The sequence below is a fragment of the Tachypleus tridentatus genome, chromosome 4 (genome assembly GCF_004210375.1).
Source record: "Tachypleus tridentatus isolate NWPU-2018 chromosome 4, ASM421037v1, whole genome shotgun sequence".
Lineage (NCBI taxonomy): Eukaryota > Metazoa > Arthropoda > Merostomata > Xiphosura > Limulidae > Tachypleus > Tachypleus tridentatus.
In genome coordinates, this window is record NC_134828.1 from 42,085,196 (window position 1) to 42,103,421 (window position 18,226).

Consider the following 18,226-nt stretch of genomic DNA (forward strand, 5'->3'; position numbering starts at 1 on the left):
GTTACGGTCAATCTCACTATTCGTTGGTAAAATAGTAGCTCAAGAGTTGGCGGTTGGTGGTGATGACTAGCTGCCTTCCCTCTAGTTTTACACTGCTAAATTATGGACGGCTAGCGCAGATAGCCCTCGTGTAGCTCTGCGCGAAATTCAAAACAAACCAAACGATTCTTACTGAGTTATGTTACCAAAGTTGCCATGAGTATTCCCTGTAAAATAATTGCTTCTAACTCTCTTGTTATGAAAAACTAAACAATCATAAAATATTCATTTTATATATAACATAAATTAACTAATAATAACTAAACTAAACAGTCTTTTATATCTGACAAAGTGATTATTTATATATAAATTATTAATTAGATCTCATTTGGAATACTGTGTACAGTTTGGTCTCCATATCTATAAAAAGGTAATATGATAGAGTGGAATTTAAAACAGTTTATTGAATGGCAACTATCTATGATTATTTTGTGGATGTAAGGTTGGTGATATTATGGGTATGGAATAGTACATCTAAACTTATTTTAGCTTGAAAATAGAAGAGTAAGAAATGACCTCATTGAAGTTCACAAGCTCATCAGGGTATTTAAAGGATTAAAGCCTCTCCTTTCTATGCCCTGTATTCTAAAGAAAAAGGTGACACAAGTCTCAGATTTGGAAATGACAAACTTGGTAAGTTTCAGTTAAAATAATTTTATTTTATTAAATCGAGTTACCATTTGTAGTAGTGGAAACCAGCATTTTACAAAAGAAAGGAAGATTCAACAGTTTTTCTGAAAATTAAAGGTTTTTTTTTTATATCAAGGATGGAAGTATGATCAGCCATAATACGTGTGTGATTCTGTTTCGCCTTTTTTTGAGCAAACAGAATGTATAATTAAAAGTAAACTGAATCATGATTATGAACCATGTTTTAAAAGATATACTCCATGGCAAAATAGATAAGGCACTCAACTTGCAATCCGAAGGTCGCGGTTTCGAATTCCCGTCACATCAAACGTGTTCACCATTTCAGCCGTGGGGACGTTATAAAGCGACGATTAATCACACTATTCGTTGGTAAAGTGAACCAAGAGTTGGTGGTGGGTGGTGATGACTACCCTTACACTGCTAAATTAGGGACGGCTAGTGCACATAGCCCTCGTGTAGCTTTGTGCGAAATTCAAAACAAACCAAACCAGATATACTCAGCAGTCATTGTCAAGCAATTATTATTGGTGTTTTTAGTGCTGCATAGAAAGTAAATAAATAGTTTCCCGTGAACTTCAGTACATTTAACAAATTGGGCTCAGGATCAGGTAAATTAGAGAACTCTAACACCTTACTCTTCTTAATTTCTTAATTGAACAAAACAAATACTTAGTTTTGAAAGCTTATAGTTGTAGACGTGAATCACATACTCATGTAAGAAAATAGTGGATATCAAAGAAGAAAGTTTAGTTTTTATTGAATAAAATGGAACTGATGGAATTACAACTAAAAATTATCTTTTTATTTTAGCAAATGTTTTTACAAAAGGATAAGTGACAAAATTAGTAGAGTGTGAAATATTTTTATGGAAGTTATTCTCCAAAAAGTTATGTTGTAGAGAGTTACTTGTTTTATCAATTGTTACATTGCAATTTCTTATGCAGGTTAATTAATTCAGGTTGCTCTAGATTCAAGGAAATAAATTCAGCATGTTTTTATGTGCCACAACTAATCAGACAAGGCTAACCTTATATTAGTTTGTTTTATACGAAATAGCCGATTGTATAGGTAAAAGTTAAAACGCCATATGTTTAGCAAACACAATTGTTATTAATCAAAATATGTTCCATTCGCTGCAATGGTTTTCTCCCAATGTTATACCAATGACAATATCCACTCTGTAAAACGCCATTGTTTTGGAAACAATAAACTCTTTGAAGGATTCAAAAATGGTTTCTTGATTGCTAAATGTTTTGATCTGGAAAAACAGCTTCAAGTGCCAGAAAATGTGATAATTAGTTGGAGATAGGTTAGGTGAATGTAATGGATGCTCCAAAATTTCATATTTCAATTTCCTCAATTTTTAAATGGTGATTTATGAGATATGGGGTCTGGCATTATCTTGTAGCAGAATTGATCTATGCCTGTTTACCAATGATGGTTGTTTGATGGTTAAATTTCTATGCATTTTATCAATTTATGAGCACCAAGATCGTGCTATAATTGTTTCACATAGTTGCAGAATGGAGTAATGGATAATTCCCTCTGCAGACCACCACACTGTCACCATAACCTTTTTTGGGTGCAAAGGCAGTTTCAGCATGTCTTGGATATTCACTTGCCACCATATTCTGATCTCTTTCTGTTGTTAAAAAGGATCCATTTCTCATCGCAAGTAACAGTTCGCTTCACGAATGACTCCCTCTTGTACCTAACCAGTTTCTGCTCTTATGTTGATTTATGTGATACCCATTTGTCCATTATGCTAACTATCCATTTTTACACCAGCAGTTGTTAGGTTCCTTATTGCCTATTTGAGAAGGTGATGGCTCCCAAATAATCTGCAAGTCTTACTAATGCTCAATATTCTCGCTTGTGTATTACCCTTACCACTCTATTACAGTATTTTTCTTCTATACACTTCATATCTGAAGTTCTTCACATAAACCCAAGAGGTTTTATTGGAGATAACCTTGCCCTTTTCTTTTCCATTTTTGCCCATTTATCATCTTATAGATCATGTGTCCACATTAGCTTTTATCTATTTACCCTTGACATATCTCAGTGATTTACATGTGGCTTCATTTCTGAAGCACTACATTTTTTAAATAGTCCCAAGAAACTCTTGAGCCTTTGGTGACATCAGTTCAAAATTTATCCACCCTTACAGATATTGTAGTCTGTTTGTCTCAGTCAGACTCCCCTATGCCTCAAATTAAAGTTTTCACTCCTTCCCCTTCCCAGCCATTACCTGTCCCCTCTATTTGGAGTACTTCTTATCACTTTTCTCGATGATGCACCCCCACAACCACCAGTACTGGTCACTACCCAGTGGGAGCTGAGCTGTTCAAGTTTCTTTAGCACTGATTTTCCTTCATCAGTAATCAATGGATGCTTCAGGTTCTGTCAAAAGGATTATTGTGCAGTTTCTTTCTCACCTCCCATCTTTCCTTACCCCATTTTCTTCCCTTGAGATTCCATGACAAGCCAGTATCTGTAAGAAACAGTTTGGGATTGTTCTTGAAGTGGGCCTTCAAATCTGTTCCCCATTCTCCCTGGGGTTTTTAGTCCTGTGTTTCTGTTGTCCACAAGAGAACCTGTAATTGTTTTATTCTCCTCATTCACCATAAAGTATTTTCTCACACTGAGATGGGTGTTTCCTTCGTGGTTATGGATGACAAAAAAATGGATGTCTCCAGTGCTTACCTATGTATACCAATATTAACTCAATCACATTCTTGTCTTTGGTTTGTCCATCTGAAGGTGGTTTATCAATTTTTGGATCTCTCTTTTGTACTTGTCTCAGCACCTTATGTATTTTGCCAAGTAGTTTGAGCTTTTGCTCAACTTCTCCATGCTCTGGGGCTGCAATTTCATTATTATATGGACATCCCTCTGGCTCATTCCAAACAGGAATTGACCAGTCACACCCAGCATCTCCTTTCTGTAGTAGTTCAGGTGAGTTGGTTGATCAAAATAGATAAGTACTTTTTCAGACCCACTAAATATCTTATCCATTTGGGGGTCTTTTTCAATGCTCATATCAGTTGGGCCCAGCCTTTGTTTTTACAACTTTGTTCAGTGGAACTGTTGGTTTGCAATACCTTTTCAGCTTAGTAACATATTACTCACAAGACTATCATTTTTTGTAGGCATCATTGGTTCCCCTCAATCATGCTCACGATATCCCTTCAGTGGGTGCATCATGATCGATAGAACCTTACTCAGGATCCTCTTTCCACCCCATTTTCCTGCAAGATGAATACTTTGATAGTAAGATAAAGCCCATATGTTGGTAGGCATGCTACTTTCTTTCCTCTGTCTGGATCTATATCTTAGCATGGACCTTTGGTCTGTAGCTGAAATCACTTTGAATATCAATGTTCTCAAACTTCTAGTTGTACATCATCCATTGCATTACTTCCTTATTTTTTTCCCAAAATTGTATGGTGATGGCTCCTTCTGACAATTCTATAGGGCCAAGGGTATCTGTTTCTGGAAGTTAAACCTCTTATACTGGTCCCACACACATCACATTTATATTATTGCATGTAATGTGCCAGGTTGATTCAATGTAGTTGCAAATAATTTTTTGCAACCTGACTGGATATATCCCAGTGTGATCATTAGAACCTCTCATTTTCAGGGCTCTTTGTCATTGATTGGGTTCTCTTTCACATGGATACATTTGTTATGGGTTTCAGCAATAAGCTACCTATCTTTTGGTTGCCTGTATCTCATTCCCAGGCTCTGATAGTCAATGCCTTTAGCTAAGATTGATCACATAGATATCTTTTATGTGTACTCTCATACACCCAATTACTTCATTTGGTGATTTCTCTCATTCACTTCACTCCTTACTGGATAGCTCAGCTTTGATTTTTAGAGTTACAGTGTGTGATCCTTTCCCTCTTTCACTTTCTCCCTACCTTCTTCATCAACCTTAGTCTTATGTTCTACATCCCACCCTTTGTATCTTATGTCTTCACACATTGCTTTTGTCGGGTCCTTGGCAAAAAGATCTGGTTTCATATGTCAAGTTGCTTACTTATTAACTGGTTCCATCTGTTCATCATCCATGGAGATGTATCAATGCAAGTGGAAGGTATTCCATCATTGGTCTACAACTAGGGTTTTTTTTTCCACTGACCAACCTACTATGGCTCATATAATAGAAATTCACACCTGCCTCTTTGACTGTAGGTCTTTGGTATCCTCACTTTTAGAATATTATGTGGCCTTATCCCATACTTTTCATTTCTCCCATACCATAAAGTTTTTGTTTCTCTTGTTTTTGTAATACTTATGCATTCTTACAAATATGTAATTAAACTGTGTGATTGTTAATTTAGCTATAAAGGGCAATATTTTAAAGTGAGTTTTTCAGTGATATTGTAATAATAGAGATAAAAGAGAATAATTTGTCTTGTCAAGGGGTGTTCTAAAGTAACTGAAATCACCTGTGTGGACCTTGACAAAAGGGAAACAATTATTTGAAGTTCTGGATACAACTCCGTTAACCCACAGGGTAACATAAGTGTATTTATTGCAGATTGTGCAGTAAGATACAGAGTAGAGAAAAATAATTCATCCTGCCAGTTGAGTTCTAAAGTAACTAAACTAGCCTGTGTGGGCTTTTGATAAGAGAATTATTCAGAGTTTTAGTTACAACTGTGATATCCTATAGTCTAAAGACAATTAATTTGTTTTAAACATATTATTTTGAAAGAAGTGGATTGTATGCTGTCAATGTATTGATCAGATTTATTGCCAACAGGTCATAAACACCTACTGTAAAGAATTTTGCCTTATAAAATAAGATACTGATCAACCACTGAACTTAGGGCCCTTTTTTCATAACCATGTTAAGGTTATTCCCATCCAATATATAAGTATAAATCAAATTATTACTCACATGCATTAGCTTGCACTTATTATAATTTAGAACCATCCACCTTTATTTGCCCAATTCACTAAAAGATCTAAATCCTTTTGTAAAGCAGTAGCATTCTCTTCACAAGTAGCAACACTGTAGACCAAGTAATTTTTTTCACTGTTCCCTCATCTGGTTATTAAAGTAAATCAAAAAGAGCAAAGGTCCCAAGACTGAGCCCTGTAGTGTCCCACTTATGACATTACTCCAGTTTGACTGATTATGGCAATAAAAATGTCATTGGGATAGTACATAAGTCTTATACATATTAAATATATCAGTTTGAAAAAATGCAAGTTTTAAAAACATCAAATACAAAAATAGAACCATTAGTTTATAGTATAGTATATAATTACTGTACTCACTGAATGCTAGAATAGAAACATCAGTGCAAAATTATAAAAACTTTTTACACATTCAATACTGGAATAAAACCATAATTTTGGAAATAGGTAAATTTTGTACACATAGATTACAAAAATAGAATTGTACACATTGTATACAGGAACATAATGATCTGTATAAAGGTATATAAATATTGAATACACTGAGAACAAAACCATCAGGGTGAAAGTGCATAAATCTTGTACACATTGAATACTAGAAAGAACCTATAGTTTTAAAATATGCAAGTGTGGTAGTTATGAAATTCTGAAACAGAAGAATCAGTTTGAAAGTGTAAGTCTTGCATATATCAAAAGTTTTAAAATATATAATATTTATAGACAATAGATTATGAAACATAACAATTAGTTTGAAAGTTGTCAAGTCTTATATATACTAATAAAATACATAAACAGTTTCATCAGTTTCAAAGTATGTAAATATTGTACACATTAAATGCCGGAGTAGAAAGTACAAATCCAATCCCAACAGTTTTCCATACATTCTTATTCTCATCATTATTGCTAATAGGTTTGGTTTGTTTGTCCTGAATCTATGCAAAGCTACACAAGGGCTACCTATTACCTATGCTAGCCATCCTTAATTTTGCAGTGTAAGACTAGAGGGAAGGCAGCTAGTCATCACCACTCACTGTCAGTTTTTAGGCTACTCTTTTACCAATGAATAGTCGAACTGACTGTCACCAATTGACTGTCATATTATATGCCCCCACAGCTGAAAGGGTGAGCGTGTTTGGTGTGATGGGGATTCAAACCCACGACCATCAGATTGCAAGTCAAGTACCTTAACCACCTGGCCATGCCAGGCCTTGCTATTAGGAATAACAAAAGAAAAGCAAAGAGTAATTATTCCATTGTATGAAAGTTATCATGTACTTCTAATAGTTTTTAAATATAATTATCATTAACCTAAAATATTTACAGCAGAAATAATATTGTTCACTTATTTGAAGTTATTGTAATGTTTAAAGTAGAACAATAGGTGGAGGTTTTTAATAGCTTAATGGCAAATATGACAGCTTTTAATGCTAAATATCAGTTATATTTTAAGTCTTCAGTGAGAAGACTACAGATAGCCCCTTTTGTAGCTATACGTTAAAAACAAACAACAATAATCATTAACAAAGAGGTTGAAGGAACCTTTCTGAAATCTTTGAGCACATTTCTGAACCAAATTAACTGTTGTTATTTCAAATCGTTACTATTTTGTTTGCATCTACAGTCAGTATACTGATTTTTCTATAAGCATAAAAAATGGAAAAACTTTAGTTAACTGTCACCATGAGGAAAGTTAAAATAACACATGTAGTTTACAATTAATTTTTTATTGCCATGCATTCTTGTTTGGTATTCTGAATTGCTGATGTAAATTGAACATGTATTTTTCAAACCAAAGAACAATACGGATGATACTGTATTCTTACTGGAAAAGCTGCTGTGAATACCTATGCATAAGTCCACAGCTATTTATATTTATTTAGCTTCCAAACATTTTCATGCTGATTTTAAAGGTTTTAGGTAAGTACTTGAAGCAGTACGTAAAATAGTATTAAGCAGTCAGTAACATATCCAGGAGTGATTCCTAGTATACAGTGAGTAGCAGTATGTAAAATAGTATTCAACAGACACTAACATATCCAGGAGTGATTCATCATATACAGTGTGTAACACTATGCAAAATAATATTAAATAGTCAGTGACATATCCAGAAGTGTTTCCTAGTATACAGTGAGTAGCAGTATGTAAAATAGCACTCAACAGTCAGTAACATGTCCAAAAGTGAATTTTAATACAGTGTGTAGCAGTATGTAAAACAGTATTAAACAATCAGTAACATATCCAGAAATGATTCCTTGTATACAGTGTGTAGCTGTATGCAAAATAGTTTTCAATAGTCAGTGACATGTCCAGGAGTGACTCCTAGTATAAAGTGTGTAGCACTATGTAAAATAATATTCAACAGACAGTAATAAATCCAAGAGTTATTACTAGTATACAGTGTGTAGCAGTATGCAAAATAGTATTAAACAGTCAGTGGCATAACCAGGAGTTATTCCTAGTATACAGTGTGTAGCAGTATGTAAAATAGAACTCAACACGGGAGTTTCTTGGTATGTAGCAGTGTGTAAAACAGTACCAAACAGTGAGTAGCATGTCCAGGAGGAATTCCTAGTATATCCTGTGTAGTAATGTGTCAAGTACTATTCAATAGTCATTGGTATATCAAGGATGGTTTCCTGCTTTGTAGCAGTATGTAAAGTATTAGTCACTAGTATATACGGGGGAATTTTCTGATTGTCCTCTCCCCTTGTTTTTACTTTCACATTCAACCACAATGCATAGTATATTCTTAAAGAGTAGGTTTAAGTTTCAATTATCAAAATGTCTTGGACACATCTATTTAAAAGTATATAAATCAGCACTCAGCAGTGTTAGATAAGTATATAGCAGTATGTAAAGGAGTATTCAGTACTACAGTATAAGGTTATATAGTAGCAGTAAGTACAGCAGCATTTAGTGGTCTTTAAAAAGTTGGTTGGTTGATTTGGTGTTTTATGGCATCAAGCAGCAAGGCTATCTGCACCAATCATCTGGTAAAAAGTTAAAATTAAAATAAGCTTAGTAAAATTCATAAAAGGAAATTAAGGTAAAACAAAACAAAGTTAAAAAATAAATAAATAGCATAAAACCAATGTTTACATCTAGTCTACAACATTAAGAGAAAAACTACAGTGATAAAAGTTGTAAAGGACTTTCTGTAACATAATTGTAATTATCATAACTCACCAGGAAAACTAACAGGTAAGTACAAAAACCACCATCAGTCACCTGAAGTTGGCCTTTCCAGTCCTGGTTCTGAATTATTTGACGTTACAGTCATTTTCAAAAAGTAAAGTAATAAAAATTTTAAAAGGCCTCTAGTAAAATTTTAATAGTAACTCGCCAGGATGACTAACAAGTAGTTCAAACAGCAGCATTAGTCACCTGAAAAGTTGGCCTTTCTAGTCCTGGTTTCAAGTATTTTGATGTTACAGCCATTTTCTAATTTCAAATTGAACTCAATGGACTTTGATTCTTAAAAGGGAATTACATTAAAAAAGGTCTAATGTATAAATTAAAAAACTTAAATGGCATTAAAAAGATTAATGACCTTTAAAAAAACTAAAAACATTTCCAAGGCGGACAATGTCACCATCACCAATAACACTGTTTAACGTTATGGACAAACCTTGGAACAGAACATGTTTAAAATGGTGCTGTTGTTGAGAGTCATAATGATGGCAAGAAAGTAAAATGTGTCTTATTGTGATCTGAGTGTTACACAGACTACACATTAGTGCATCAGCTCCAGATAAAAGAAAATGATGAGTTAAAAAACTGTTACCAATGCATAGTCCAGTTAGAACAACTTCCTCTTTCCAATCCTTATGGAAGCAAGACGGCCAAAGTCCAATATAGGGTTTTATTTGGAAAAGCTTGTTTTCACATTGCTCACTTCAAGTCGACTGCCAGCTGGCACAGAGCCGACCTTGAATACAGGACCATAGTCCATGTATGGAACAGGCATAGAGGTGATAGTGCCAGAGCAGACAGATTTAGCTGCAGTGTCAGCGAGCTTGTTCCCGAGAATACCAATGTGGCACGGTATCCAGAAAAACTGGATAGAAGTAGATGTTAAAGAGAAATGGACAAGTTGGTTTTGAATATTGGCGAGAACAGGGTGTGAACTAATGTGAAGCGATTACAGGACCAGTAGAGAACTAAGCAAATCAGTATAAATCATGCAGTGTGAGTACTGCTTAGTTTTTGTGTGATCCAGGGCAAGAGAAATGGCATACAGTTCAGCAGTGAACACAGAAGCTATAGAGGGGATTCTGCGTGCAACCACCAAACCATAACACACCATGGCAAAGTCCACACAGTCACTTGATTTCGAATCTTATGTATAAATAGGAATGGAAGGATGATTCGAAAAATGTTCACCAAATAACAGACAGTATTTCCAATCGGGAATGTCTGATTTTCTCAGATGACTTAAAGATAGGTCACATTTGGGGACTGTAAGAAGCCAAGGTGGGATGGGCTAACCAGTGGATACAGCAATGTTATCCAAGGACAGACCCAATTCATCCAACTGTGCCTGGATACGAAGGCCAAAAGGAGTAATGGAAGATTGTCTGTTCTGAAAAAGTATGGCCCACCAAGGAAGGAAGACACAACCCCAGGTGGAATGCTTTGGTAAGAAATGAAGTTTTGAAGCATATAGTAAAAACAGTTGTAAATGGAGGAGGTGCAAAAAGGTTCATGAGACCATATGCATAAGCTCTGCACTTCCCCTTGTATCAAAGAATATTGATACAAGATGTTGTCATTTGAGAAAGGCTTCTCTGATTGATGTTTCAAGTTGAATCAGGTGGTCCACAGTGGAGTGCTGTCATCAGAACCTACACTCAGTGGGCAAGAAGAGGCTGTTTGATTCGAAGAACTAAACAAAGTGAGCATTAACCATCTTCTCTGAGGTCTTACAGAGACAGCTCATCAAAGCAATTGGACGGTAGTTTGAAGGAATCTTGGGATCCTTCCCAGGCTTAGAGAAAGGTAGGACAATGGCCTGGCACCAGACATCAGGAAAAACACTCTCTTGCCAAATACGGTTGAAAACAAAATGAGGAATAGCAAGAAAAGCAGGAGATAGATGGTGCAGCATTTCATAGTGTACATCATCGTATCCAACCTATGTACTGCCAGACTAATGAAGAGCCAGTTTGAGTTCCACCAGTGAAAAGGGATGATTATAGTTATAGAGACAATCAGCTCGAAAGGAAAGAGGTGATCACTTTTCCTGAGTCTTGATGGCTAAGAAGGTGGAAGAAGAAGCGGAAGTGCTAGATACACAGCAAAAACTTTCACCTAGAGTATCGGTGATGCAACGGGTACCAGCTACTTCCTGACCATCAGAGAGAAAGATCGAGACAGGGACAGAATTATATTGCCCACTGACCTTTCGAATCCTGTTTCATATGACTTTGGAATTGGTGGTAGAAGATATGCTGGTTGTGAACTTAATCCAAGATTCCTTCTGGCTTTGATGTCTCACCCACCCGGGCATATGCATGGGCCTGCTGGAAAGCGATGCAGAGTATGGGCAGGTTTCAGAAATGTTTCCTGTAAGGAAAGACATACAGGATGGTAGGAAGCAATCAATGTTTTGATGTCATCCAGATTAGAATGTAAACCTCAACAGTTCCATTGTATCAAGGTGGCCATTTTTATTTATGTGTAGGCGAATTGGATGGAGAACCCTTCTGTTTACAATCATGTCTTTTTTCTTTACTGTCTTTATTCAAGGGAGGTCTATCGACCTCCATAGACCCTGCCCTGGGTCGATTGGGCAGGTCTTTGCTGTTGGAAGAGCATTCCAGTGACTGAGGATGTGAATGAATGATCGTTTCGCATCTTGGGGAGGGAGAAGAAAATGTATCCGAGGAAATGCCTGTATCCAGAACCAAAGGAAGTGGATCTTGGGATTTGTTGGAATGTATGGAAGGGACAAAGATGGGTGTTGAAATTGATTTGTCAACTTTTTAACCATGAAGGCCAAAAGACGTTTCATTTGTTTTGAGAACGATTCTTTTGGAGACACAGAGAGATCCATCTGCACTCCCACTGTAGTAGTGGAACAAAGTGCAGTAGCATATGTCCGAGATGAAGTGGTGGACAGCAACTTTCGAGCCTCTGGATAATTAATGTTATGAATTATTTTCAAATGCTGCACCCATTTTTCTTCCAACCATTTAGGACAAGAACGAAAGTAGGATGGGTGAGAGCCATTGCAACTGACACAATGAGGGTCCATTTCACACTCATATGCATCATGGTCCTTGCCACCGCAACAAGCATAAGTCAAGGAACCACGATATGACGTCTTTGAGTGACTGAACTGCTGACACTTGAAACATCTGAGAGGGTTTGGAATGTATGGCCGTACCATGCAATTAAGATAACCTGCCTTGATGGTGGCAGATGGACATGGTGATGCAAATTTCAGAATGAGGATATTGGTTGGCATCGTAACTCCAACTTTGAAAGTGGAGATACACCTCACTGCAGAAGCTCCTTGAGTAGAGAAACCAGTGAGAATCTCTGACTCAGGAATGTTCTTCAAATCCCTCTCAACAATAACTCCTCATGGTGAATTCAAAGTAGCATACCTCAATGGGTATATCCCCAATCATCTTTGAATGCAAAAGGAGTTCACTGTGTTGAGATGTGGATGTTTCCACCAATATGTCACCAGATCAAAGAGTCTTTACTAAATTTGGAGAGCCAGCAAGTCCCTCTAGTCCCTTCTGAATGAAAAAGGGAGACATTTCCCTAAAGGTTTGTCTGAAAGAGAATGTAGGATATGAAAATGAAATACAACATGTTTTACAGATGTTGAAGATTGCTGCTCAGAATCTTCAAGACATGGTCGTTTACCTATGGACTGTTTTTTCACTATTTTATTTAAGTTTTTATTTGGAGGATCCATAATAAAAAAAAGGAATATTTCGGTGCCCACTTACCCCACCCACCATGGAGTCCTATGAGGGGATGCATTACAATGTCAAACAAGGACACTGCAGCAACACCAGGGTTTTGTGAGCACTATACCCAAACACCAGCATCAGATACAATATCCACAACACCTGTTAAGAACATCCAATACTGGTACTTGGTTGACCCTAGCCCAAGTGGACCAGCCAATTGACCCAGGGGGGGTCACCCCAAGACCGCCTGTCTACAGGAATTCATGGCCAAAGTGGTGTGTTAGGGTTGGACCCCTCAACCACCAGGATCCTCTCCTCCCCTTCACAGGTTGCCACACACGGCAAATATGTGGGTGGATGTTTATATCCCAGAGGAGGTAAACTGAAAGAACAAAATCTTCCCTGGAAAGTCCTCTCACCAAGTAAAGGAATCCACACTGAGGGGCTTAAAAAGTATGTAGAAATAAGTAAAGCAGTATTAAGTAGACTTAAGTAAGTCTATGTAGCAATAAGTAAAGCTGTATTAAATAGTTTTAGATAAGTAGGCATCAGTCAGTAAAACTACATTTAGTAGTTTTAGATAAAGATGTAGAAGTAAGAAATATAGTTTTGAATATTCTTAGATAAAGAGGTAAAAATATAGCAGTAAGTAAGGCAGCACTAAGTTGTCTCAGATAAGTTTTTAGCAGTAGGTAGAGCAGCATTTAGTATACTTAGATAATTCTCTATAATAGCTGTAAGTAGATCATCCTTTAATAGTCTTAGACAAATATGCAGACTTAAGTAAAACAGTATTTAATAATCTTGGATAAGCCAGTATAGCAGTAAATAAAGTAGTATTAAAGAATCTTAGATAATTATATAGTAGTAAGTAAAGTAACATTAAATAGTTTTAGAAAAGTATGCAACAGTATTCAGTAATCTTTTTATGTAAAGCAATATTCAGTAGCCTAAGATAAGTATGTAGTAATAAGTAAAGCAATCTTTGATAGCTTTATATAAGTCTATGTGATAGCACTACATAAACAGTACTGAGTAGTTTTAGATACGTATGTGTATGTAAGCAAAGCAGTATTTAGTAGTCTTAGATAAGTCTATGTTGTAGATTTACATAAAGTAGTACACAGTAGTATTAGATAAGTATGTAGATATAAGTAAAGCAGTATTCAGTAGTCTTAGATAAGAATGTAGGATTAAGTTAAGTGGGATTCATTAGTCTTAGATGAATTTACTTAGTAGCAGTAAGTAAAGCAGTATTAATAAGTTTCAGATAAATATGCAGCAGTAAGTATATAAATCAATATTCAATAGTCTTACAGACTTCCCAAGGCATTAAATTCTGAGATTTGTCAAACCTTTAATGTTACAAAAGTGCAGAATTCTTCATAAGAATGCATATTAATATCAGTAAATAAAAGAAACTAGAGATAAATGCACATTCATTAAAATTTAATTACAAAATGGGATCTGAAAAGAGCTAAGGGTTATGTGTTCAACAAATGACATGAAGGTAAAATGATGATGATGAGCCATATGCATTGAACCAACATGTTATTTTTATACCTCAACAGCTTTCCATAGATGGGATCATAAAAAAGCTAAGAGTGAGGTATTCAATAAATAACCTAAATATAAAATACATGATGATGATGAAGATAAAATTATCCACTTTTTTTCAAGTAAATAATCAGTTTTTATGTCATCAATCATTTAAGTTGTTAATTCTGTAAAAACACAATAATATAATTAGGAATTGGAAATACCACATATGTACAATTTTTAATTCTTTTAGTTCCAGCTGGTGCATAATTATTATTCTTTCATAATGGTCAATAAATAGTATTATTCTATTTCACACGTTTATGTAATTACACTATCTAACAAAATTTTTACTTCTTCTTGTTCCTGGGCAGAAGTTGTTATTTCCCAATTCCTTATGCCTAAAGTAAATGGAAAAGACCTACTTTTCTTTTCAAACTTTGCTTTTGTGACCTGGGAGCACATAACTGAACCATAATGGGATATTTCGAGAAACTACTCATTTCTAAATATTTTTGTATAACTGTAGTATAAATACATGTAAATCTTGATTCATATGTTGTTTTATTCAGACCTTATGTAAATGTAAATGTGCAAAATTACCTGTTTTTACATAGAAAATAGGTTAATTTCTAAATTTTCATTATGCAGGTCACAAAAGCAAAGTTTGTAGGGAATAATGGCTATTATCTGTACTTTTACTACATAAGCAATTAAGAAATAATACATACTATCCAGGAACAAAATTTGTGTTACATAGTGTTATTATTTATTTCAGACTTGTATAATTATTTTCATTCATAGGGATTTCTTCAATAGACATGTTATTTGTGTGGTAGAAGTTATTAATGCTAGATAGTAGTGGTTTTATTCACTTCTTTCTTTTTTTGTTTGATTTTATTATTTACAGAACTATAATATTTTTAAATACAACATTCTACAACATATAACTTACTTATTTGTTAGCTACTTCATAAAATATGATGAGAATCAGGCCGCAAAAATCAAATTTATTTATAACTTGTTTTCATCTACTCTTTATTAATTGTCTTTTAGTAGATATACTACTATTCTTATTGGTGCTGGCCAGGTAATATCTGTAAAACAAAAAAACAAAGGTAACTTAAACTTTTAGTAAGCTTTCAGCAACTTATTAATCATATAAAACATGATCCTCAACTACATTAGTCTTTTAACTTGTTCTCTCCTTAAAGGAAACATTTAATATGAACATTCAAATTATTAGGGGAATTGATAAGATAGAGGCAACGTCAGACTGTATTGAGTTGAAATTTGTTTAACAAGAGGTCATAAGTTTAAGATATGGAAAGGCATACAAGTTTCCAGTTGAGGCAAATTTATTCCTATAATATGGTATATATCTATGAAGAAAATAGTTGATGAATGGTTGAAGGATTTAAAGAACAGTTTCTACTTGTTGCTTTTTTCTCTGTTTCTTTACATTCCACGATTTATTTACATTACATTCTGAAATTGTAGAAAATACAACATCATCTCTTTTTTATTTTTTCAACATTCAGAGTATCAAATTACAAGTAATTTATTATATGACACATGAATATCTAAATAGTTATTTCAGAAAGCTTTAGAATGTGCTTATAAAGTTTATTAATATCTAGAAGTTCATAACTCATGAAGGCATAGGCTAACTCAGTCAGCAGCTATATCAGGAAACTTTAGAATTAACTCAGAAAAGTTATTAAAATATTGAAGTTTATGACTCAACTTATGAAGATGCAGACCAACACAGTCAGCAGCTACATCAGGAAGCTTTAGAATGTGCTTACAAAGTTTATTAATACCTGGAAGTTTATAACTCAAGTTATAATGAGGTAGGAGTTTTAGTATGTTTTGAAAGATTATTAATGCCTAGCTGTTTGTGGTCAAACTTACTTCAAGATACATATGTTAAGTACGTGTGAGTGAGCAACTGTATGAAGAAGTTTGATAATTTGTTTTTAAACTTTATTAAAATTAGACATTCCTGACTAAACTTATTGAAATATATGTCAGCTCAAGTCATATTTAAACCTGATGACAATATTAATGCTAATCAATTTAAAAACAAGTTGAAACTTGGACTTAAGGTAAGCTAACTTTGTTGAAAAAAACCAACAAACAAATATTTTAATTAAAAAAACATTTTGAAAAAATGAGTGTCAGAAATGTTATAATTTTTCTATAATGAAAATGTATTTCATAGATACTTACCACATATCACAAGATTAGCCATTCTCATTCAGTAATTCCCTCTATGTGCAAACTTTTTCTTCACACATGCCAAAATACCTGCACACACCCCTTGTTGGAATCAGTACATTCTCACTTGTCTCTCATACAAATCACTCTGCTGCAACTATTAACTGATAGCATAGTATGCTCATGTGATGCATGTGATTCTCTTCACTCCTCTACCAAACCTTCACTTTGAAGTTGAACAGAAGATGTGAGGAGGAATGGTGGGAAGTGTGAGTGGAGTGACATATCCGTTGGAAATACATTTTCAGTATTGGAAAATTATAACTTCCAATATGGTACTTGATTAGCTTGAATCTCACATTAGGAAGAAGGATGGACTGGTGCATGGATACAATAGAAATACCTCTAAAATTGTCCAAAGGATACCCTTGACCATGAGAGAAGAGATCCAAAGATCAGAGGAGATAAACCACACCACTTCTCAACCAAGTATATTATTCACCCTTGTGTTGAAATTCATAAAATACAAGGACAGAAATCATGAGGTATAGAGTGGCTAGGGCGTGTTCAATCATACTTCTCAAGTCAGCTATATCAAAAACCATGTGAGAGTAGGATAAGGATCATACCATCTTCACCTCCAATCCATGAATTGGGGATTAAGATTCATGCAAGGATCAACACCCTACAGCAATCCAGAACTAGACATCTGGCATCAAGAAGATGGATTAAATTTATGCAAGGACTTATGTTGATTGGTTCACTCGATTCCAACATCTCAAAGCTGGAAACCAATGTCCACATCAAGGTAGGATGATATCTCCCAATCAAAAGGGGTGAACTGTATGTATGATGGATCAGCTCCAGATGTTATGAAATGTGTAAAAGGAAGTCTCATAAACCTGAAGGTGATGAATCAATTCAGTTGTATGTACAAATGAACAGTAAAAGTCCATGTCAATCAATTCAGTGATGTATCAACTTTTCGGTAGTTTATATAGCATAAAGAGGTCACATCAGCTTATAAGGTGATGGATCAACTTCAGTAATTGTGGATATTGTTCAATATGTAAATAATATAAGGAGGCTACACCATCCAGGAAGATGATGGATCAATTTCTGTGATAGTGTATATAGTATAAGGAAGCCACATCACATCTACACCAGAAGAATACCACTACCCTACTCTGGACTTTTAGGGTAAATCATTCAGGATGAAGCCTCCATGGTCTACCATCCTAACCATTTTGGATCTGAAAAGTGATTAGAACTTCTATATTCTAGTTGAAGAATCAGTTGAAAATGTGTTAGAGAGCCTGGAGGACAATCATCACTGAAGATAGTGCAATGAATGACCATGATACCCTATTTTGAAAACCAGACAACACAAAGTTATTCACTCTAGGCATAGCAGGGATGGGCAACTGTTCTCTTCTACTTTTCCCATGTAGTTTGTGGATGGTACAGTACACAATGGACAAATTCATTAGGAGAAAGTTTATGAAGGGAGGATAACTGTCATGGAATGAAAAGATGGTTGCATGCACCCCAGAGGGTAGTTGTGCATGCAAGTTAACACTGCAAGGCCCTTACAAGAAACAGCAGGTTACCTTGGTCCAGACAAGGGTAAAGGTGGGAACTAAAAGGTGGTAAAATAGGAAACAAAGAGGAATAATCTTCTCAAGCCACTGCAGTCTTATGGAGAAATGAAAGATTAGGATAAACCTAAAGGTAGGTAGGATGAAAAAGGGTTCAGGAAATGTTAGTAGCAAATAAATCAGATCAGTGACATCTGCAGACCAGAAGGAAACAGGTCTTAAAAGACAGGTGAAACAGGAAGCATGAGGAAATTGGTTCAAATGATGACAGATTCAGGGTATTAAGGACCACATTTATGTCTCAATCTGAAA

The 18,226-nt window shown here is 35.1% G+C and overlaps 1 protein-coding gene across 2 annotated transcripts in view; it reads right to left on the reverse strand.

Moving 5' to 3' along the window:
- Positions 1 to 18,226, reverse strand: part of LOC143248951 (testis-expressed protein 47-like) — a 62,941-nt gene that overhangs the window by 5,487 nt on the left and 39,228 nt on the right. Inside the window, exon 8 of one of the 2 annotated variants that reach the window (XR_013027295.1) lies at positions 15,052 to 15,193. Coding sequence is in view for 1 of the 2 variants with exons in the window: in XM_076497998.1 (XP_076354113.1) it covers positions 15,138 to 15,193 (56 nt within the window). In the remaining variant the exon portion in view is untranslated. Of the gene's footprint in view, positions 1 to 14,809; positions 15,194 to 18,226 lie in introns of those variants that run through there. The other variant, XM_076497998.1, reaches the window with a different exon arrangement.